This window comes from Gobio gobio (assembly GCF_949357685.1).
Source record: "Gobio gobio genome assembly, chromosome: 1".
Classification (NCBI taxonomy): Eukaryota; Metazoa; Chordata; class Actinopteri; order Cypriniformes; family Gobionidae; genus Gobio; species Gobio gobio.
The window spans coordinates 59,179,891-59,205,888 of NC_137097.1; the positions used below are offsets into that span (position 1 = coordinate 59,179,891).

At 38.2% G+C, this 25,998-nt stretch overlaps 1 protein-coding gene across 4 annotated transcripts in view; it reads right to left on the bottom strand.

Annotated features, from left to right (window-relative positions):
• smurf1 (SMAD specific E3 ubiquitin protein ligase 1) overlaps positions 1 to 24,626 on the bottom strand; it is a 46,881-nt gene extending 22,255 nt beyond the window's left edge. For all 4 annotated transcript variants that reach the window (XM_079824029.1, XM_079824032.1, XM_079824031.1 and 1 more), the window contains exon 1: positions 24,340 to 24,626. In XM_079824029.1, the coding sequence (XP_079680155.1) occupies positions 24,340 to 24,394 (55 nt within the window). In that variant the 5' untranslated portion in view covers positions 24,395 to 24,626. The remainder of the gene's footprint in view (positions 1 to 24,339) is intronic.
• Between the last annotated feature and the right edge of the window lie 1,372 nt (positions 24,627 to 25,998).

Consider the following 25,998-nt stretch of genomic DNA (forward strand, 5'->3'; position numbering starts at 1 on the left):
TGTTGCTGGACAAACAGAGCAGGCTGTGTTCTACCTATAAAGAGTCACTGGACTAATTCATGCATGCCATCAGAACGGGAACAGTACAAATGAATGCTGCTCAACACATGACATTGCAAACTCAACTTTGTCCCATTTATGAATGATGGTCCCATTTACCGCTATACATGATTACCTAAAAACATTTATCTGACAGCTGCGCTACAGTGCGGAAAAGCATTTTACGTTCATCGCTCATTGCTTATATGGTATTGTTCAATAAGCTTGTGGTAATTATTACATAGCAGAACAGTTGAAATGACAGTTCAGTCAAAAATAAGGATTCTTTCATCCCAAACATGTAGAACTTACATTTTCCTACAGAACGCAAATAATGATATTTTGAAAAACGCCCATGTCCACACAACAAAAGTCAATTGGGTTCAATGTTGTTGAGGATCCCATTGACTTTCATTATACGGACAAAACAGCTGATATATTCAAAATATCTCCTTTGAGTTCTGCAGAAGAATGAAAGTCATTTTCAGTTTTGAAATGACGCGAGTGAATGATGAGTACTTTCTTGGGTGAACTATCCCTTTAAGTACTATAAAAAGGCACAATGAAAAAACACCGCATGTGAAGCACTAAAAATTTATGGCTGGATCCTGCTGATGACAACAGAAGTATCTTCCCTCAATCCCAGTGTGCACATCAAAGAAAAGCTTGCCAGTGTTTCCATTAAAATCCCAGAAAAAAGTAGCAAAGTAAAGACAGCAAAAAATACTTGCTTCCTTTATTTTTGATGTATTCTTGGTGTCGTTGCAGAAGTTGATTTCTTGAAATCCAACTGACAACACAATGAAGAAGAAACCGGCTGAAAATGAGGAAAGACAGCCAGTTCCTATAGAACAGGAGTCACGCAAGCTCAGCCACTAATTGGTCTACGCTGAGGTTTCGTGCGGCCCTAATGCTTGGTATAGTTTATGCCCTAATAATGAGTCAAGAGGACAGGATCTTCAAAAGGTCAGAGAGCTGGAAATTCATCGCTGTGGACAGAAGAGCCAAACGGCATACCTCAGTTAGTACCCACACACAGCTACATGACATGGGGAGGGCACTGCCTCATTAGCTGTGAAATGCATCTTGGCTTTCACAGGGAGAGACGGAGAGAGCGGGGGAGGGTGGTTCCATAGTCCATCACGTCTTCAGCCTCCAGGCTGTCCCTCACCTCCCAATAACTGTTACTGTGGCAACCAATAACCCAAGTGGAGGTGCCGCGATGCATAAGAGGCTCAGATCAGAGTCCGCAGGTATGACGGAGCTGAGGCAGATCCCTTAGGAGTGGCAGAGCTTCAGCTACAGCAGTCACAGAGTAATCAAATATACATGCGGCAGATATTTCAAAGCTTTACCACCCTAGCTTCCCTTTAGGAGTTTTCCACATCTGTAGCCATGGAAACAAAGGAGGAACAGAGGCAGAAACTTTGCTATCAGGCACAACTTTCATCACAGGTAGTCGGGGCTGTAACATCCCCTCCATTTAAAGCAATTAATTCACATGACAGAATTTTATAGGCTCAGATCAGCAGATGGACGTTTTTTTTCTTCTGTTAATTACTGAGTGCAAATGTCAAATATAACCAATGGCTTTTAGCTAATATTTCACTGATTTCAAAAAAAGAATGTCCACATCAATAGGTCTCTATTTATCCTATTTACTTACCGTTCTGGCGTCGGTAAGTGTTTCTAATGTTTTATGAAAGAAGTCACTCACCAAGGCTGCATTTATTTGATTGAAAAAAATACAGTAAAAATGTAATATTGTGAAATATTACTACAACTTAAAATTAATGTTTGCTATTTTAATATTTTAAAATGTATTCACCCTTTTACCATTTCAGCAACATTTATGGGGCCATGCAACAAACCGGCTACTACATTTTGAAAACACATAGCTTTATATATATTATTAGTTGCCAACTAAAACTCACTGTCACTGATTTGAGAAAATGAGCAAGAACATTTAAAACATTTTCTCACTGATTCAATTATTGGTTGCCACCTGTTGTCTCCAACAATAGGTTTACATGCGTCAAGGTCAAAACAACAGTTTAATTTGCAATATACATTGCACATCACCACAATGTTCAATGATTCTCAAACAACTCGATGGATGAATCTAAATCCCTCCTTTCTACGAGCCTGCTCTGCTCTGATTTGTCAGCGTGTACAGTGCGTATTTCGGAAAAAAATACCCATTACCATAACTGAACTCCAGCTCCATCCGGAGGCTTCCTAAAGCTTAGCGTTTATACACACTGTAAAGACAGTAGCGATTATGTCGATTTTACACCAATCCCAGCGTGAGTCCGAAACGATGATGAAACATCGGAAGAACTAGTTATTCAACCCGAACCTTGAGCAGGACGTTTCTCAGTGATACGCTACTCAGTTTGAGGTACATTATCAGATGTGTGTGTGTTTCTAATTTATTGCGGTGCACATGCGGGAATTGTATCAATAACAGCACATACTTTAGCCGAGCACTCACGTGAATGACTGATGTAACATTAAAGTTTGCAAAACAAATCTGGCTCCATCCTTTATCTTTACTCAAAGTAGTAAGAACGACAGACAAGCTGCATGAATAGACACAGTTTTAGGTAATACTGCAGCCCACAGCTGATTTACAGTTGTATTTCAGTAAGACAGTAATAACATGAGTTAGCTGGTTAGCCAGATACCTACACAATATGAAAAACAATAAACACATTGTAGAGTACATCGTTTTCTCCACACGATGCTATCCAGTATCCACAGGAATCAGCTGCAATGTTTGAGGTGGTTCGAGGTTTCCCTGGTGTCTGTGCGCGCACAATAAGCGGACGGGCAATATTGCTAATGTTTCGTCTTGATGTCACAAAGAAACAGCTTGGTGTTTTTAAAAAAATAAGATTTGTTTAATTGACTCGACTCTTTTGAGAGACAATAACTGTATATACGGTGTACTTTCAGATTTAAAACTTTGCACAATGTTTTCATTCACTTAGAACTATGTTCCACACTACACGAAAGGTCATTTTCAAAGATCCATAATAGGGGCACTTTAATTCCAGTTTTAACTTATGTTGCCATCTTGCTTTTATCCACAAGCATGTTGTAGCGGACCATGTCCGAATAATGGCCAAAACTTTACTGATGAGTTTTATGAAGTTTATTGTTCATCACACAAAAGATGAAGTGTCTGTTTTCACTCCAGAAAATCACTGTAAGAGCTGAATAAAACACAGTTCACGAAGTGTGCATTAAAGTCTTATCCATAAACTCTCTCTCCCTTGCATTATCATCAGGACATACACAGCGAATTACACAAAAACACTCAAGACAACTCAGATAAACTAATATAAAGTGCTCGCGTCGCTCTCATTACTGCCGTGACCAGTGACGTTCCGGAGACTATAAGCTGGATCATGAATAGTTTAGGGATGCACCGAATATTCGGCCACCGAAAATTTTCGGCCGAAAATGGCCCAAAAGTGCATTTTCGGTTTTCGGCCGAAATACTTTTATCACCGAAACAACACGGCCGAAATGTTGTGATGACGCAAACAGAAACCGCGACCTGCACGTGCTTGTCTGAAGCAACATGTCCGCGGTGTGGACGTATTTCAGTATATCTGAGAAACACCCACGTCTGCTCCATACACACGCACTGACAGCGAGAGCTCATGTTCTCGATGAGAAGAGGACCAGACTTCACTGTGAAACCGAACGCAATCTTTAACAGTGGGCATGTTTTAAGCGCGGAACACACTTCAATCTGGCGGCAGTGCGCGCGCGTGAACGCGATCATCTGTGAGCGCGATCGATCATCTCTTCCTTAAGAATAAACATGAATGCACATCTAAGGTGTGTTGAGGATGCATTACAACTTACTGTCACGTATCATATGTGGTGTAATCGCTAAATCAGTGTTTCAACGGCGGAAAGACCTCAATATAACGGCTGTAAACTAAACAGTCATGTAGCATCACATTTACCTCAGGCAGTCATTCAGTGTCCACATCTGTTAGTTCACTAGAGAAATCAACTCTTTCACTAAATATATGACCTATATTAGCCGTTATATTCATTATATTCTACTTAACCTGTTAATGATATATTGATTATTTCATGTATGTTTAAATAAAATGACAGACACGGTCTATAAATGATTATATTTCAACAACGAATTGGATAAAAAACTATTTTATAATTAGATTTAGAAGTTATTGCAAAAACTGCCTTATGTGAAGTTTACATGTTTGTGTACTATGTTATTTGAGTGTTGATTATTAGACCTAAAAATACATAGCAACTGAATCTAGGCTAATAGGTTGGGCTCTGTTGTTAACCTTTAATATTAATGTGCAAGTAAGGGCTCCCTATATAGTTTAGAGCAATATATTCAATAAACTTTTAGTTATAATTTAATTCATTTAAGGATAGATACTTTTTTTTTTCAGTAAACCAATACAAATAAATAAAAAGCCATTTTGTAAAACTGCTGTACCGAACCGTCAGTTTTGTGTACCGCTATCCCTATTCTACAGTTAACATATGGGCTATGGCAGTCTTTGCTTTGATACACTATTATGTTGAAGGCCTACAGAGAAAATAGTTGTATCTTTAAGCAGTTGCACTTGTTCTGAATGCACTTTCTTGTAGTAGTCCTACAGAGAAAAATTTTAAATGCACTAGACCTAAATGCACTTTATTTCTTTATGAGAGAACATTTAATTTTATAACCTTTCTGTAGGCCTGTACAATATTATTTAATGTACAAATGAGTGGGGTCAAGTTAAACATTTTAGTTTGAATTTTATTTTATACTGTGCATTGTTGCAATGTGCTAAATAAATATTGGCATAATTTGTAATTGATTTATTCTTTGAAACTTTAATATTAATTTATGAAATTGCAATGCCTTGATTTTAGTAAAGTAAGTACACAGTCATAGCCATAAATGCAATGGTACTAATAATTGGCATAATTTCTTTCGGTGTTTCGGCTTTCGGCTTTGGTTTCCTCTTTTTCGGTTTTCGGTTTCGGCCTGGAATTTTAATTTCGGTGCATCCCTAGAATAGTTTGAGCTTTAACTTTTTAGCAAAACCTGTCTTGAATTGTCCCTCGTTCAGTCAATGCACCTGCACTGCTTACAAGACAGTGTTGTAGCTACAGCTGCACGAGAGCGGAGAAAATGGCGGACAGTGTACAACTGGCTGAGGGCGGAAACTATGCTAATACGGAACAGTCTGTCAGCACCGTGGGTGGAATTATTGTTAATATTATAATGGATAATAGAGAGAAATCTTAGCGGCTCATTTTTTTACATGCTTGTGGAAAAAGGCTTACCAAAACAAAGTTACTGGATTGTCCTTTTTCACGTTTTCTGGGTTGGTAGCACCTTTGACCCGATTATAGCACTTAAACGCGGAAAAAGTCCCCTTTAAGAGCATCAAACCGCAATTTATTGTTTGAATTTCGTGATAAAATGGACAGAATTTAAAAGCTGCTACTTTGTTTCCATATCAGAAGCAACACAAAGCTCCTTGCGATTATTGAATGGGGTGCGGGCTATGAAAATAATTTTTGTGTATGGAAAAAAACGCCGCAGACCTGGCAACCCTGGCTTGAACTACGGTTGATTTAAAGGGTCAAGTGGAGCCAACTTTAACTGTTAATGCATTATTGTCACATTAACTTTGACAGCCCTAAATTCAACAAGACATTTTCTTCACACACAGTGAGAGTTGCAGTCTGACATGTTTTTCCGCCCCCTTTTGATTAACAGGATATAATCGGCCCTGATCATTAGCAAATACTGAAAATAATTGCTTTTATCTGCCGATACATTGGTGCATAACTAATAGAGATTTCTGCACATAATAGATCTACAAGCTCAGCCAGGGCAGTAATGATTTTCAAATCCTGAAAACACAGAAGAAACCCAGACAATCCTCTGTGCCAAAAACCACAAAATGAAACTCGTGCTGAATAAAAAATGACCACAAAATGAAACTGTATGACAGATCACATGACAATTACTAACAGGAAAACACGCGAGTGCCATTCTCAAACACTGGCAGAGCTCCTCTAAATGAAGTTCATGAACGGTACAGACTGGTGTGGGTCCTTTAAAGAGGGTTTTTCCTGTTGCTCTAACTGATGCCTAATCATAGGATGAGTAACTGGCAGAACAAACATGCACAACACTTCAGAGTTATTGCAGCCCAGCTGCACAAACTGACAAACAACCCCGCCGACCGTACACGTAAAAAACGTGAGTTTGGCGGGTGTTATTTGCCCAGTGCTGAGCGTGGAGAACTGCCCGGGACTGTACAAACAGAACTGCCCATGCACTTTCATTAAGCCCTTTGATAGGAGGCCAAACAGTCTGGTATGGTGTTATCAGACATAGGAGATCATCCACTGTCTTAACCATTTCATTACAGTGGATTAACAGCTCGAAAAGAGTGTTTGTAAACTCCCATAGGCCAATCCAATATTCATAAGTGCAACTAATTTTCCTCTAACTTCATTCAGTTTTGAATCTGCAGAAGGTTATCCAAGAGGAAGATTACTAGCCGCCAAAATGAATTTTTCCTGCCACCGATTTATTTGATAATTTAATGTATGAGGCGAAATCGGTTGTTCTGCAGTACCGGTCCCAGCTGATGGCTGGCTGCTTTAAAACTCTTGCATTAATATTTGTGTAAGCGCTCTATGAAGGGCGGTAAGGGTTTCTAATCTATTTACAATGTGTTTTTGCCACATGGAGCAAAGGTAGCCAATCCAAGACTTATCTGTTGAGTGCATGAATGCAATGGCCAATCAGAAGGATGTAAGTTAGTCAGAATATGAGTTTTTATTCAGCACGTGTTCTGCACACTTCAATATACTTTCATTATAAACTTTCATTAAAAACCTGACAGATTAAAGAGATTAAACATTGCAAAGTTTCCTGACAACTATATTTAAATGTGCGATTTAATCTGATTGACATTGATCAAAAAACAGAATCTGATACTGTATGTCAAATGATCTCTGTTTTGAATGTTGGAGTGTAAATAAAAAATAGACCTGCAATTTTTTCTATGTAATATGTTACTTTGTTCACTTTTAAAATCAACAGCTCAATTTTAAAAATATAAAATAATTCTAAGCATTTTTGTTTTATGATCTGTCTTGAAAGTGATTATTTCTGATTTCATAGGATGAGATATTACAAACTGTTTCTTTGCATTTATTTTGGATTTATTGTCAATACTGGGCTCACAGACAGTTCACAGGTGACTGGGGTGAATTTTATATTGGGTAAAAAAAGTTTAGTTCATGATGCTCATATTTATTTGATAAAACAGTTCATATCTATAGTCTAATGAATAGAACAGCCTCACCATTTCACCTAATGAAAAGTTGGGAGCCACATCAATGTATCAAAATTACACCGTAAGCAAGGAAGCACACTGTTGCACAACATACATCTCAACAAAAAAAAACTAATACTGAAAACCAAACGACAGGTATATATGTCTGGCCACATTTAGGAGCAAAGACCATTATCAGAATGAGCAATAGACTCCCTAAAAAAGAAAGAGAAAATCTATTTGGCCTGCTGGTGATATTTGATGAACAACACAAATTTAATCTGACTGCACATTATTGTTTCATTTTAAGTTAAAATAAATTAAATTCAAAGTTTGAAATCTTTCTTGTAGACTACATTAAATACAATTTGCTTGCAATAAGGACATTTTCTGAGCTGACTGCAAGTTTCTAAAGTGAATTATTGACTAGCAAGAGCATGAAGCCATCGACATTGAAATGTGCATGATAAACAAATTTGTACAGGAGTTGCCCATTTAAAATCCCAAATCAAAACCAGACAGTTCATCATCTCTGCTAGTCAGTGCAGACAGCTGGTGTAGTGACTGATGAGGGTGGGTGCAGGAGAGATGCGGATTTATTCTTGGTTTCCCACCCACTTATTTCCTGATTTTAATATAAAAGCACTGCTTTACCTGACGTAACTGCAGAGAGCTAGTTCACAAGCCAAAAGACAGTTCACATAGTTAATTAGCAATAGAACACGTGTGTAACCAGAAGAACATTACTCAGTAGATGGGAATGAGTCTCTGGCGGGTTCTGCAGCTGTTTGCAAGGCAAGTAGTTTGCTGACATATGAGGTTAAAGCTTGAAGGTGGGGATGGGGGCACTGCAAAGCTGACATGCAATGGTGTAACTCACCAGAATATGAACCAATGGTTACTTATCTCTGTACTTCTTCAATACGAGTAAAGCATCCAGTGAGCAGGGGTGGAGAATGTAAGGCAGGTGCACAGTGAGAAGAGAGGAAGTGACGGTTCAGCTCAGTCTCTGAACAAAAAAAAAACTAGACTTCTAATCTAGTGTGTGTGTGTGTGGGGGGGGGGGGGTGATTGAAAATGTTTTTTGTGTGTGTGTGTGTGTGTGTGTGTGTTTAGTATGTGTATGTTTTTTTTTTTACAGCTCCAGGTTTGCTGTGGGAGAGGAGAGGAGAGGAGAGGAGAGGAGAGGAGAGGAGAGGAGAGGAGAGGAGAGGAGAGGAGAGGAGAGGAGAGGAGAGGAGAGGAGAGGAGAGGAGAGGAGAGGAGAGGAGAGGAGAGGAGAGGAGAGGAGAGGAGAGGAGAGGAGAGGAGAGGAGAGGAGAGGAGAGGAGAGGAGAGGAGAGGAGAGGAGAGGAGAGGAGAGGAGAGGAGAGGAGAGGAGAGGAGAGGAGAGGAGAGGAGAGGAGAGGAGAGGAGAGGAGAGGAGAGGAGAGGAGAGGAGAGGAGAGGAGAGGAGAGGAGAGGAGAGGAGAGGAGAGGAGAGGAGAGGAGAGGAGAGGAGAGGATTAAATATTACAAGGGCACATAAATAAGTACGTTTTGGGAGTTCATTTTAGTCCATCCTGAAGTCCGTTTTGCAGAGATGGACTAAAAATGAACTCCCAAAATGTACTGCCAGATTCTGGAAGATGAATTCTTCAAACAGTGGTACTAGAGGATGTGGTGCTGGTCCTTCAAGAGTCACTCTCAACCTATCTGTCCATAAAGCCTATAAAAAAACCTTCTTCATGTATTTTACAACACTTCAGCTTGTGATTCTTATTTAGTGGGGGTCATTTTTTAGGATTCTTTACCTAACTGAAGTCTCTGAGATCCTGACACCTTGCACTTCTGGAGACTCCAGGTAGGTTGCAGCTTTGGAAAATGGTGGCGCTGGAGACTAAAGGGTTCCTGATGGTTTCACCCTTAATTCTTCACCTTAATTCTTAATTCTTTTGCAGTTAACAGGTGTCTTTTCTTCACCACCTGTTTTTGTCAGATCCTGCTGACCCAACGAGCATTTCACTGTCCAATGGTCACGCCTTAACTGCAATGTCTAGTATTGCATTAGTATTGCATCCTTCTCATGGGCATTTAATACTTTTTGACTTTTCAGTCAAGTTCAGAGTTAAATCTCTTTTTTGGCTCAATTTATCTGTAAAAGAAAACATGCCTAATAATTCTGCACACCTGAATATAAGGTGATTTTCATTTCCAGCCTTCATGAACAATTATATATCACTTATACATTATTAAATACTAAATCAATAGTAGTTATTAGGATTACTGTGGTTTGGAATTGGTCAAATGTGCCTGGAAAAAAAATATGATCAGAAAATCAACGTGCCTAATAATTCTGCACTCCCTGTATTATCAATAAAATAACAAAAGTTTGATAAGTGTTCAATATAATGTTTATGCGCCAAAAGCTAAATGAAACCGTGCTACTCGTTTGAACCGCCGAGCAAAAATCTGCCTCAACTTGAAATGATAATTATCGATATCGACTGATTTGAAAAATTATTTTGGGCCATATAGCCCAGCCCTATTCAGCCTTAGTACAGACAACTCAAACTATGTATACACAAGCCATCACTCTAAATGAGTGATGAACTAGACTGATTAACAGATGAAGAACCATCCAGGGGTTTAAGAATGTGGCCTACTCGATTCATTTCCTGCCAGAATCAGAGGTGATACTCCCATTCACAGCTTAGGCTTGAGTTACAGTGAGGGCTGGAGGGATATGAGAAAGACTGTATTGCACACACTCATGCAAAGCCCTACCATATGCAGGGCTGAAACACAAGACGTCGGGCCCCCAGCACGAATAAAATATCCATGAGCTTTTCCGGAGATATCCTCCACCCTCCTTCCTGGTTCTTTGTTTCTCTTTCTCCCACTTTCCATGGCCAAATCCTCGCTCTGCACTGAAGATTAAACTGTGGGAAGCCATTTTGTAAGGTCGATCAGAATGCCAGGGGCCTTTAAAAATATATCCCCATGCAACCTCATACAAATGAGTTGTCAGCCAAGAGGGTACACTGGAATGCTAAACCTCCTCATGTGCATGAAGAGACGAGGCATTTCCTCTGGCAAATATACAGTAGGTCAGCCGCTCCGACTTCCACATTGGATCTGCCAAGCTCCCCTAGGAAGAAGCACAGCGATGGGGACAGGCAGACAGACTTCCCCATCACTGAGTCACCGAGCACGGAAAGGAAGGGAAACCGGAGACATACCTTGGGGGAACGAGTGGTTAAAAACACAATACAAAAGGAATGAGAGAAATGCATTGAGTCAGGAGTGACTAGAGGAGGAGGACATCCTGAATCTCGTGTGTGGCGCATTAATCACAGCACTGAGCCCACACCAAAGAGACTGCAACCTTATGGTGACAGATGTCCGCCTGTCTGCACTCTCGACAGCTTGTCTGACACCATGAGAAATACTCGAATACAACACGCAATGATGATTATTGTGCGTTCAAACAAACTTCAAACTGGGTCTGGTCTGCAATGAGAAAGCTAATTGGTTCCAGAGTGCACTCAACTCACACGGAGAGGACCGACAGGAATTAGCCAAAAACACAAAAAAAACAGGCTATTTACATCAGTCTGTTTAGAGAATGGCCCTTGGTCAATTATCATCCCAGTATAAATATAAGCGATGCTTATAGCGACACTGATAAGCATCTGCCCAGCACAGAGACAAGAGCTGAGAGGATTTCTCCCACCAAAGGAAAAAAAAAAAAAAAACGAATATCGCACTGGCCCACTTAAGTGCCGCGTCAGAGCGTGAGAAACATTATACTGAAAAGTACAGTCTTAAAGTCTGACAGGCTGAAATAATCCCCTGCATTTACTGTTTCTTGTTTACAACAGCTGAAAGAATGTGTCCTACTGCAGTATGTGTGTCCGGCAGTAACCTAGGGGAGGTGGCTGCGTGACCCCTGGGTGCTGTGCAGTAACCTAAATCCAGACGAGGCGCGTGGGAGCCGGCTAGGCTGCTGAGGGAGGCTAAAATCACCATATGAGCTCTTCATCCTGTCTGGAGGCCCCACAGACTTACAGCACTGTATAACACAGCACAGTCTGCAGCTGACCACAATGCAGTCTCACACACATGGACACAAAGACCTACCACGTCACACATTTATATCAAGGCTGCACTACTCCACAGTTTTTCACTATTCGCAGGGATAAGGTGAATTTGTCAGGACATAAAATAGAAGTAAATAAAAGAGGCAAATCTGACAGCTTTAGCATTTCTAACAAAACTTTCCACCATTACTAGCTCTGTGATAAAATATATACTGCAATGACTATTTCTTTGAGCTAAGAAAGTCTAGGAATGGGTCAGGATAGGTTTGTGAGGATGAATGAGTTTGACTAGTTTTCTTTCTTATTTTTTAGGGCCTGGGCTTTAAAAGGGATGAGAGACCCCATCACTCAAAGGGAGTTGTAATGAAAGCTTATTAGCCAAAGTGTATTATGTAATTATCTACTATAATATAGTGTTGTCAAAAGTACCGACCGCAATACCAATTGGGTACTGACATTTTTAAAATGTGACACTTTAAGCGCTGTTGAGCTTGAATCGTAAACACCTCTGACTGGCCATTGTGCTCACGTGCTCATCGGATGTGTCTGTGATTGGCTACAATGATCAACGCACGGGAGCGTCTGAAAGCACACGGAAGTGTTTTGAAAGCGGGAGCGTTTGAAAGCACAAGCAGGGGTCGACCAGTGGACCGGTTGGCTGATAGGCGCCTGCATTCAAACACTCCTGTGTGTATCTGTGAAAAGTGTAATTAGCCGAGTTTCCACCACAGGAACTTTCCCCAGGAACTAGGAACTTTGGGGTGGTACTCTGTGTGTTTTGACCGCAGGAACCAGGGTCTAAATGAAGTTCCAGGTAAATATTTCCCTGTCCTTTCGGGGGTGGGACTTGGGCGCTGAACATGCTGATTGGTTGAGCTCACGCAGCATTTTATTTCAACTGGCATTTTTAATGCCCGTAATAGCTGATAATAACATACGTTGTGTTATTTTAAATCTAGCTCGACGAGCTTTCAGAATTCACTTCAGTATCAGTGCTCGTCTCTTTTCCGCCGTTTTGTTAATTACATCTTTAGTAAACCAATACATAACCAGCAAAAGCAGCGCTGCTTGCATCTCCTCCATACTTGTTATTGTTGCAGACAGTATTGCACAAAAATGATTACTGTCCATTGCTGACTGGGAGGAACAGTCGCGCGCAGTCCTACGTCTCCGGACTAATTTGCCTAATCTTCACGGTACTTTAGACCGCAGTGGAAACGCAGACAGTAGCAGGTCTGGGGGAAAAAAAGTCCCTGGTACAAATTGTTCCGGGTAATCTCGGTGGAAACGGGGCTATTGATGTATATTTCTAACAAGCGCTGGTCATTGTAGCCAATCACAGACATATTTGAGGAGTGCATGAGATGGCCAGTCAGAGGTGTTTACGATTCCGCCCAACAGCGCTCAAAGCGTCACATTTTTTAGATTTCAGTACCGAATTGGTATTGCGGCCGGTACTTTTGACAACACTAATATAATATAGCAATCATTATTTTAAAGAAGTGTTTTAACAATGTGTTCATTTGATTGATAAAATTCTATAGTGTCTTATTATTTAATTAAATTGGATTCAATTGTAAAAATTTGACAATGCACAATTTGACAAGGTAAAAACTTGCCCTAATGAAGGTAAAAATGCCCTGAGAATCAATTTAAGGTGGCAAATATCACCCCTTAATAATAAAAAAGTTAATTTCTGTCACTGTAACATTATTAGCCTATAACATTATCAATGTACGACATTTTGTCAAGTTAATTATTGTTAAACTTTCAAAATAGCTTGTTTAGACCTCTGTGTTCTGCTGCACTCCAACTAGAATTAAAAGACACTTATCAGGTCTTATGGATTTGACCATAAACCAATTAGTCATTAAGATAAGCCACTGACTAGTCTATTATTAAGATGTGGTTTTTGCGCCACATTTTTATCGCTAGTCTTAACTCCCACTTGTCTTGAAAGGGGTGAGCCACAAATAAACGTACTGTCCTAAATCTTTAAATACTGAAGTCAGTGCTTTAGTTAACAATTAACCCGGTAATAAAGATCACATAAGAGGTCAAACGATTTGGCTGCCAGAATGAGTGACCATAATACAAAGTCTCATACTAATCATTCTCACCTTCATGACTCTTAAGTTCAAGGTGTAGTGTATTACATAAGGGGTGAGTCTTTCATAACACACAAGGTTAAATGTGTGACTTTAAGTGCATAAACTTCACAAATACATAACAAAAACCATGAGTTCAGAACAGTGGTTCAACAGTTCTTTTTGAGAAAATAAAAGTGAGTCTCATATGTGGTAAGGACACTTTAAAGGGATCCCATGGTGTCAAGACTTGTATGGCTTAATATAACAAATTATGTCTCTTACTGAAATATGTAGTAGAAAACCCATGAAAGATCCACGTTATTTAAAAAATCCATTATATATTTGGACAATGGGCGGCGCCATTTTGTTTGAGTTCTAGGTTGATGACGTAGAATGGTTGCACTCGGCAATCAACTGGGTCTACCCGTAGCTATTTTTACCACAACACACCTCGAAAAATGTTTCAGAGTTAAACAAAACCAATCAATTGCTTTGTAATTGCACTTAAAACACACTCAAACACACATATGCACACAAACACTCACACACACATACACACCAACAAATCGGCGTGAACATTCCATGAACCACATTATTAGACCGTTTTTTTTAAGCCTGCACAATGTATTAAAATGTTTAAAATCATAACATAGCATAGTGCTTTTGTGAATTCACACAGGCTGCTTGTCAAAGGTTTAATAGACACACCTGAATTGATATCATTTAGAAAAGAGATCTTGTGGGTGTTTGAATTGAGATTGCGATCTTTTAACGATTAGTCCTAGGGCTGCACGATTAATCGCGATCGCGATTTGGGTTATGTGCGATCATGAAGGCGCAAAGGCTGCGATTTTAATGAAATAAATATATGCCCAGCATGTCAGTGAGAAGCGGCTCTGTGAACAGTAAGCTAAACCTGTTGCCTACAAAATACGTTTAATAACATGTTTTAACTCACTTCATATAGTGAGTCGAGCTGATGAGGCTTCTTATCACAGAATGTCAATCAGCACTACATACTTCATTATTATGAAAATACCCGAGAAACTTGAACTCAATACACCTTATCTTGTCGCAGAAGTATTATCTTCATGATTAATCAGTCAAAGTGTTTCTATCTTCGTTTTATTCAGCCAACAGCGCAAGCTTCATATTTGGGATTTCCCATTGGGATTTCCTGAAAACGAACGATTATTTCTCTGAGGAAAATGTGAAGTTTCTGCTCGAGGGCACCTTCTGGCCTCCAGTATGAATTAAACTTTTGGGTAGAAAATAAGAAAAATAATACTTCTAAATAAATGTATATGACAATCCATATGTTTTTCTTCAATGTACAGGAGTTTTAATCCCCACAGTGGATGCATAATAGGCTCATATTTCATATTAAAGGGATAGTTCACCCAAAAATGAAAATTCTGTCATCATTTTCTCACCCACAAGTTGTTCCAAACCTGTATGAGTGTCTTTGTTCTACTGAACACAAAAGAAGATAGAGTGAAGAATGTTTGTAACAAAGCCGATAGAGCAACCATTGACTACCATAGTATTTTTTTTCCTACTATGGTAGTCAATGGTTGCTCTTTGTGCTTGGTTACAAACATTCTTCTAAATATCTTCTTTTGCGTTCAGCAGAACACAAACTCATACAGGTTTGGAACAACTTGAGGGTGAGTAAATGATGACAATTTTCATTTTGGGGTGAACTATCCCTTTAAAGAAATAGACCTTAAGAAATTGATATCACAGAAAAAAAGCTTTTAATTTTTTTTTTTTTTTTACAATAAATCCTTAGACCTTTCTAATGATTTTTAGTCATAGGCTGTCTGCATATTAACAGGTAACCCATATTTTTAGTTTTCTGTCAAATATAATTATTATTATACTGTTATATTTATTCTTAAATGCTCTATTTACATTTTTTAATAATGAATGTTATTGTAATAGTAATATTTCTTATTTTTATTTAGTAATAATAATAATCCTAATAATTATTATTAGTCATATTAATATATAAAACACAAAATGTTATATACACACACTTTTCATTTGTAAAAAAGAAAAAATAATCGCATTTTAAATCGCAATCACAATTTTAACCAGAATAATCGCAATTACATATTTTCCCCAAATCGTGTAGCCCTAATTAGTACTTAGGGATGGGACGGTATGAAAATTTAATATCATGATTATAGTGACCAAAATGATCACGATTATCAATATTATCACGGTTTTGTTCAAATGAGATGAAAGTGTTCAAAAAGAGCTGATACACACACTGAAAACATTTTAACAAGTTAACAAGCAGCTCTATGCACTTTCTATGCAAGATTCTATTCCGTGGCATTTTCTTCCTTATAATGACCGTCGTCAACAGCACCACATTATAACACAACCCACATCCATGTGTCACAACGGACGCAGTCTCTCGTTTCATTCACATGCAACTTGCGTCTCTGTTTTTAATTGTATTTAAAATGAGATCAGAAGACTTTACTATTAATACTACTATATTGTTGTGATCATCTTGTCTGGACGATTATTTTGTACACCGCACAAAATGGATTTATAAACAGGTAAGATTAAAACATTAATCTCAATTCAACATGACCCCGTAATTATTTATGTGGTTAAAAACAAAAACTGTGTAATAAGTGTACAATGAATATACACGGTTATCCCTTAAATGTCACCCATACTGGTCTTGTTTGAACTTGTTTGTTCATCCTTGGCTCAAATCCACTTGCTGAAAACTGAGTGAGTGAGTGAGATAAAATATTTCACTCAAAACAACATTTTGTGTCAAATTATTTCCCAGGCGTAGTTTTGGTATTGAGGTTTAAGTTGACTTGTCTTGCGTTCGCTATCCAGTGGTTTTCAAACCCATCCTGGAGGTAGAGACCTGCACTCCCGCGGTACGCGTGTGTGTGTGTGTGTGTGTGTGTGAGAGGGTTGCGGGAGAATTAAACCGTTCGCCGGACTCCCGCAAAATATAAATATCTCAAAATAAAACATCTAAAAACAAATAAATTGTTATTCATCTATTGCACAAAAACAACAAGAACTACAACAAAATAAAAACTATTTACGGTTTATGTTTATTTTAGTGCATTGTGCAGTATAGCCAATCACAGACATGTGTGTTGATTTCTAAAACGCAATGGCCAATCAGATGCATTTAAGATAGAATCCACTCACTGCTCAAAGTGAGTTTTTGTTCAGTGCTGAATTCTGCATGCTGGCAAATCTTCTGATTATAACAAAAGAAAGTGTAGACATCATAAAAGATTCATTGTGCTGTCAGCTTCATAACGGAGCCTTGTGAGATCCCGATGAACTGAGATGTCAGCTTTTTAGGAGTTATTAAGGGAGCGAAACTGTGTCAGGGACGTACAGAAAAAAAATCAATTTATACTTATATGTGGGTTTTACCGCAAGTTTTCTAAATCACGATAATCAAACATGGTTTTAATGATAATAACATTTTAAATGATAATACTAACCGTCAGTACATATTATCATTGTTTATCGTGAAACCGGTAATCGTCCCATCCCTATTAGTACTTGTGCAGCTCTCCTATCTTTTTGATAATCATTTCAATGGCTAAATAGTTTACAATGATTATACAACAACTAGAAAATTTGTTAAAATTGTTCTAGATTAATTCTGGCATGAAAACACCCATTTCTTTTGCAACAGGTTTCACTTACATGAGAGAAATACTAGCAGCTAATCTCTAAAAGCAAACAAACTCGAGCACATTTCCTCTGTATAAAATGATCTGTTGCTTTCATTCTCGGTGCTTTCTTAGAGGCACTTATTTACACAGGACGGGTGACGGCTTGGCTCTGATCAATAGTGTCAGTTTACAGAGCTGCAAACGGTCCGAAAAAACAGTATCCCCTACAAACCCCCAGCTGGACTTCACATCAATATCACGCACAGGAATGTCTGAGAGGCCGCATGCTCCACATACCTACACAACCATGAACATGAAATACTCACGTGCGAGTGCGCGGGAGGACAGGGAGAGAAAAAGATAAGGAACGGGGGAGAAGAGAGAGAGGAAACAGGCAAGCAGACAGCACGTGACACACAAACGATAACAGCAGACTGCTGCTAGTGCTTCTTAATGAATAGGCAGGATTCCCCAGTGTCCAGCCCTCTGGTTCTAGCACAGGCTCACAGTCACAGGGGGCAGTAAGCCTCTTTTCATGCTGCTTCTTGTGCCTGATGCCTGGCACAGCTGGCCATGCCATGCAACTACTCCGTACGCAGAGCATAATCCTGGCTTTTTTACACCCCCCCACCCCAAAAAAAACCCTATCGGACAAACCATTATGGAGAGGCCGGTACACTCAGGAGTTGAGCTTGCTAGAACAGGGGATATTTCATAAATCATTCATAGCATCTACTCTAAAGTCAGCACATCAAGCCAACATAACAGGCAAACATGGCTGCATTTACACAGCAGGGCTTAATGCACACACAGTTACCATTTATTGTGCCATCCGTTTACATTCACTTAAGACATAAATGACTGTTTAAATGATTGACCTACCAAGAGGCATTGTTAGAAATATGCTAAGGAACTGGCAAATCATCACAATTAGCCAATTAATATGGATCTTCCTAATAAACTAAGACAGTTATTTTCCCACTATATGCTCACTTGTACCAGTTTTTACTCTGCATTTTGGTAATCAGATAATTCATTGTCATTCATATCAGGCACATAATGCTAAATCCGCACACACAAACTTAGGCTACACAAGTCAAGAGAGAGCACTTCTGGCATTTTTGTTTGTATTCATGCATGCTTATTGCAAAATGTATTGACATTTTAAAAATGTATGACATCTTGCAGCATCAGAACCATAATTGTTTGGACAAATTGTGACATGATGAACCTGACTGTTTAGGCTTATTAGATACAAATCAGATTTAGAACATATAAAACCAGCCCAAATTATATGCAAAAAAAAGGGGGGTTGAGTTCAAAACAAGACTTTAGAAGATCTAGCATTTGATAATGAGTAATTATTCAACTATGTATTTTGATTGGATTGAACAACACACCTGGAGGCTAGTTAAAGAAATGCTAATTGTGAAAGCACCAACACATCATTTAGTCTGAGTGACATACACAAAAGTAAAGACTCATGACTCCAAAACTATAGCAAGGAGGGTGCACTTCGGGTTTAAAGGGTTAAGCAACAGCTTTGCCAAATCACCTGGTAGCTTTACAGTTTTTGGAAGTATACAACAGTCTCACCAACACCACAAGTTAAACACAGCTGTTTTGCAGTAACAAGCAAACATTTTTTGAAGCCTGAATGCTCATGGCCTTAAAGTTTACCATCCCCTTGTGAGTGTGTTTAAAAGTAACAGCAGCTGTGAAAGAAGTTATAATAGAGGCAGAATACAAATCAAGGACTCTGTATTGTTTAGCATGTTTTACAGTTGCATTCAGATTGCCTTATTCATTAACACAACAATAAAAACTAAACAACCCAACTAATCCGCAATCCCTTCGGGGTGAAACACAGGAGAAAACATGTGAAGTCAAGTACTTTCTCAGGGCATTATCAGCAAAAGACCTTTACAAGTAATGAGGAAACAACAATGAGAAAATGAGAAACTTGCATTTCTCCCACATTACTCTGTAACCATGATGAGGGCAATAACTTTTGAGCGGGCCAAAAAAACAGCCAAACGTGCATGCTTCAGTGATGACACAAATATTTACAGATTTCAGCCCCTCGTGTTCCCTCTAATGAAATTTCTGAAGGGTAAAATGAGGCTACAAATGCCATTCAACTCAACCTGACACCAGGATCTATAATTCAGACTATACAGCGACGGCAACAAAACAAGACATTAATAAATGTATGTTTTTATTGTTGTGGTCTAATAACTATTTACTTATTGTCAAATGCAGAAATACGTCAAACTAAAATTTGGTTCTGCATATTATTTATAATCTGCAGAATGAACATGCTAAAAGAAGATATCTCAGAATCTCACTTCCTGTTGTGTGAAACATGAACCCAAAGACAGGCAGACATGCTAAAAGACTGAATGAAGGAAAGTAACAAAGAAGAGACATCAGAAATTGACACAATTAAAAAACGCCAAATTAATTGTCCATAATTTCCTTTAGGCTATTAAACAGAAACACAATGCTATATTTCAATGTAGCGATAAGGAATTTAGAAAACAAGTAATCTTCTATATTTTATTTTATTTTTCCAAGGAACCTGATCTGATCGCTGCATCGTCTTTCTCAGGAACAATGGCTTTTTGTTAATGAGCCCTTGGTGATAAGGTCACAAAAAGCATACTACCGTCAAAGCCTTCTGGACTATAGTGTGAAGGTGTTGACTGTCAACACTTGTCAGATGTGCATAAAGCCATTACACAGCATAAATACCAGGAATCTATGTGTAAAAAAAAGGTGATGCAAGTTGACAAAACAATTTTTAGCCATTATTGACGAAAGATCACGTTTTTATGCACAAGGGTTAGGTACAAGAACCAGTTCTTTTGCCGATACTGAAATAATCTGACTCGTGTACCATATTGAACCTCGTGAACCAAGAACTGTTCCTGTTGCACAGAAGCCTTCACTCAGTGTCCTTACTGACTGGTCGTGACTCGTACATAAGCCTTTTGTGAAGTTAAACATACACGAGTTGTGTGTTAATATGTCACCACATTATTGTTTGTTTTTCTTTTCTTTTGTTTATTAGTATTCCATTATAGCCTAAAGTTGTGGCCAGTTTTGAAAGACTGCACCTGTGTGCCACCAGTAAAGAGTAGGGCTGGGTATTGACACACATTTCACGATTCGCTTTCTATTCACAAGCTTCCGATTCGATTTGATTCAATATCGATTATTGTGGATATATATCAGACACAGTACATGGCAAATTTTCTGAAGGAGGAAAGGAAATCTCTCAACTAATGCTGTGAACTATACATGGCTACTACATTACTGTAATATTAACTGTTTTGAATATTTTTTTATAATAATAATAATAGTTAAAATACTAACTTTACAATTACATGATCATAATTGTACTCCAATTTGTTTTTGAAATATAAACTTTTAAATGGTGCCAGTCATAAAAACTTAACAGATTTATTCAAACATGCATTGATATTGAAGAACATTAAAAATTATAATGAATATGTTATGTGATGCATATATTTATCAAAATGCTCATCTCTAGGGTTAATTTAAAAATGTTCTAGCTGACTAACAAGTTTGCGGTCACTGGATATGGTTGATCAGAGGTAAATGCGACGTTACGTAACATTGTTTACAACACTGTTTGGGCGATTACATGAGACATGATACAGATTATGGAAGTTGTAATGTATCTTTTAACATACAATCAGATGTTCATTCATGTTTATTTCGTGCTGTAACTGGTATTAAAGCTGAGGAGATGATCCATTCACGCGAGCTGCACGCTGCCGCTTCTCTTGAACTGAGGCGCTAGCGCTCTGTCAGACCACATTAAACAGCGCCAAAACCGTATTTAGGCTATTTTTTAAATTTCGTAAAAAAATGGACGTAATTTGAAATCTGAGACTTCGTTTCATATCAAAACTACAAAGATTGTTGTGATTTTTTTTGGATGGGAGTTCCGATCATTCATCAACTGAAAACAGGACAAACAAATTGATTCTTGGGATTTAAGAATCGATATCGGTTCATAAAAATGAGAATCAATTAAAATCGAGTACCCTTCTATATTTTTTTTGTTACATTTTTTTTTAATGAATTGTAATAATAGCATTATTTGCAAGAATGGCATTAAATGTATTCACCACCGTATCTGTTCTGCTGAAATTTGAAATTCTCTCATTTGGCAACACACAGTTAAAGGTAGGGGTTAAACAGATAGTAGTTGATCCGTGATCCATATGGACCAGGCCCCATAGCTCGGCATGCATGGAATTCATGTATTAATTGCAAAGTTTAACCATCATAATTCATAATCTTGCACGTGTTTTGTCTTGCCAATTTACACATTCATGCGATTTTAACCATTCCAGTGCAAGAGGCGGCAAAATATTCTCGAGAACTCGAAAGCAAACAAAAAAATTTATTTCCTTGCTCCTTGCGGACAAAATATGTCAAATATGTCAAAATATTGACAAGTATTCTTGTAAACACAGTGGGTTATGTCTTAAGTGAACGTAAACAATTGAGAAAAAAAATCGAAAATTTATATTGGATCCATAAGTTCGGTCTATAAATACCTGCTCCTGCCTGTCATAAATGTTAATCAAACAACAAAACAGCGTTGACAAAGAAATATTAATCTATATTTTATTTATACAAAACACTATAGTGTTATTTTACATATAGGTCCAACTATTAGATTTCAGTACCTGAATACTACAGTTAAACCTTACTTTATTTATAACTGTTATATTTTATTTTATCTATGATTGAAATTAGTGTATTTGATCTTATTTTTTCCTGACTGTTCGCTTGTTTTTAAGAATGTTAGAACTTAATTAGTTAGGCTAGTCGTTTTCGGAAAGCAAAGTTATTCATTTCTTTTTTTCTTGCTGATCCGAAAAATCCGATCCGCGACTCAAAACGTTTAACCGCTATTTGAAGGCAGTAAGTGCAATACGAATTACATTTCATTTTCCAAATATTTCTTCCTAAAAAGTACTACTAAGGCAATCATTAAAGGGATAGTCCACCCAAAAACAAAGATGAGTAAATGATGATATTTCATGTATGACTTTCTCGAGTGGGAAACAAACTACGTACACTGAGGAACCAGGATCACTAAGAGGAATCGGAAACAGAATCATCAAATTCCCTCATTTTCTAAATGTTTAGGTAGCTACTGTCTAGAAGCAAGATTAGATGCAGTTCTCTCTCATGTACACAAACTAAATGATATCAGTCTGAAAGACATTACGTAACACAACTGAATACATACCAGCAAACACAAGATGATTAGAATAAAACAAAAACAAAAACTATGTTCTCTCACCCAAACGCCTAAAGGGAGCACTGCTGCATCTACTGACGACTATCATACAGATAAAAATCTTGCAAGCTTTTTTTTTGTTAACCCAAATCCTCTGGACTTAAATGCCCCACGAGACTAAACAGTGAAGCAGCCATTGAGGAGATTCAACACTCATTGTTTCATGAGACAGACATTCCTTGTCCAATTAGAATTCCTTTCATGGGCCCAGGGGGGAGAGCAGCACAGCTGGAGGCGCTGGGTTTGTCTGTAGTCCGAGAGCCCTCCACCTCTGCTGTGGACATCTCTTCCACAAACAAACTCTCAAGTGGCCACAGAGGAGATGTTGTGAGACACAAACACATCTGCGTAAAATAAAGACCAGCTCATTCAGACCTATCTTGTTTGTGCGGGAACAATGTCTTTATATGGTGTCATCATCGCCTCCATCAAAGCAGGTCATTGTATGTTTGATGTCAAAATTGTTCTAAAAATGCGGCCATGCGAGATGAAAAAAAGAAAAGCAAAACAAAAACATGTCCAACTAAAATTGACTGGCATTAAAAATGACAACATGCAAGACGTAATCCACTTGTTCTAGTGGCATACATCCACGGTCAACAGGGAAAAGCAGGAACACTTTACAATTTAACATTAGTTAACATGAACTAACTACATGAAGAATACTTTTAGCATTTATTAATCTTAGTTCATGTTAATTTCTAACATTTACTAAAACATAATTAAATCAAAAGTCATGTCTGTTATTATTTTGAATGGAGCCTGTAACACTAAGAAATGTATTGTTCATTGTTAGGTAATCGTTGTTAATTAATTAACTAATGGAACCTTATTGTAAAGTGTATCCACATACATATATATATATATATATATATATATATATATATATATATATATATATATATATAGTGTATTCATGTTCCTGCTGAGTCTATAACACCATACGAAGAACATAACCTTGTAATTTTGCATTTACTAATCCTTCTATTCCACAGACACTGATATGTCAACAGTATATTTGGTTCACAGAGACAATTGTAAATCCAATCCTCCAGGGCACTGTCATGTCTGTGGTGATATCATAAAGATCAGTATGCATCAATCATATCCTGTTCATTTCCAAGCAAGCAGTGATTTCAAAAGAGTAGGGAAAAATTCCTCCTCAAGAAAACCCCATCAGTGGATTGTGAAACGCTATATTAGCATATAAAGATCAAGCACTGTAACCCTTTGTTAACTTGCTTCAGTGAGCAAATGTACAAAAAGACACAACGCAAAATATTAACAAACAGTCTGCCACACATGATGGTAGTCTTAATGTTTCACCGAGACACAGCCATCCAGATGAGGGGAACGGAGAAAACAGCTGCCTCTGCTTCCTTCATCCGGTTAATACTCAGCTGATTTATGACTAATCCAACCTAACAAACCATACAGGGGGTGCTGCTTTCGGCTGATAACGTTCACATAAGTGAAAATAAAGCATGTCCACAGACTATTGTGTTGCTTATAGAGATGTTGATGAAATGAAAGACTGGTTATCGTCTTAGCATGCGTTTAGCATGAAGAGCCAGGCTGCTGCAACTCGCCCCAGCAGCAGAAAGCTAGCAGGATAGTCGGTCGCTTAGCCTTCCACACACACATGAGCGACAAATACACAGCGATAATAACGGAACTACACGTATGAAATGATAATTAACTCAGTAATCATTACATTAAAACGATAAAGGAGCTTATTTGTTGGGTTTTTACCTGTCAGTCGGATTTTGATGCTTGACCCGTTCCTTCGAGTCCCAGGATTCGACATCACTCCCACAAAATAACCAACGAACTTTCTCTCAGGATAAACCCAAGACGCTCGCTTCAAGCGGATATAAAAACGTATAAAAACGCGCTACGCTAATATGTGGGTTGTGCATGTGTTTCTAGGCGATAAAACGGTATTATTTCCGTCTGGCAAATCCCCTGTAGCTTTCAGACTTAACAACACAGGCTAACATTTTTTTGAGCTCAACGGCGTTCTGACATCACGTTAGTACAGCTGTACGTGCACGTACCCGCGGCTAAGGCGTGCGCGCGCTCTTCCGTCTGGCGCTGGCAGTGCATTTGTGGTTTGCGATGTAAACGGATATTAGTCATGTGCGTTGTGGATGGATGGATGGATGGATGGATGGATGGATGGACAGAAGGATGGACAGACAGATAGATGCAGATGATTTACTACATTTAATTGCATGATTCTGACTACATTAATTGTGGCTTGATAATTGTCATGTGGTAGAAGCAAATAGGATTGGTCTGAGCAATAGGGGAAATGATTGGATTTGAGGACTTTAGCAACTGGAAACAATGGAGCCATTTAATAGTGTTGAGCATGAAGAAAAGCCAATCCACATAAACAGCAGGATAATGAGGGAGGCAGGCCACACACTGGCCTTTTTCAATCCGTCACCACTCACAACTTTAATGAGAAGAAAGCCTTTGTGCTCTTGCCATTATAGTGAAATCTATTTGATCTGAAAAATCATTAAAATGGAAAAAAAAAAAATACATATTGATGCAATTAATCATGGGAAGCAATGTGGTTTAATGAAGCACAATTCAAAAATAAACATGGTGAATAAATGTAAACATTCCAATGTACTGATCGGTTTTTAAGGACGCCATGTAATTATGGCATGTCTTGACACTTCTGAGCTCATGCAGATATTAATAAAAAAAAATATTGCTCATTTTGAAAATACTATCTGACAACAGGCCAATTAAAACGAATATTTTGAAATTATATGAACAAAAACATTCAATTGGTTTCTCTGGGTACAGAACCTGATTCTTGATTCAGAACTTCATGCCTTAAAATAGTTGCATAATACAGTTTCATGTTCAACGGTTTATTTTCTTTCAGTGCTAAAGTATGTTTACAAGATGCTTAAAGGGTTAGTTAACCCAAAAATGAAAATTAGCCCATGATTTACTCACCCTCATCCTAGGTGTATATGACATTCTTCTTTCAGACGAATACAATCTGAGTTATATTAAAAATGTCCTGGCTAATCCAAGCTTTAGCAGTAATTGTGGCTCTGTTTTTGAAGTCCATAAAAAATGCATCTGTCTGTCAAATAACTGCTCCACGCGGCTCTGGGGGGTTAATAAAGGCCTTCTGAAGCGAATCGATGCGTTTGTGTAAGAAAAATATCCATATTTAAAACTTTATCAAGTAAAGTTCCAGCCGATCGCCTTCCGTGGAAAAGTGTTGAACGTTCCTTCTCGCAATTCAAGATTTGTATGCGACGTCTGACGAGTGTACCTGGTCGCGTTAGTCTTTTGATCAGCAGAGGCACTTTCAACAGCTTGGATTAGCCTGGACTTTTTAAATATAACTCAGAGTTTATTAGTCTGAAAGAAGAATGT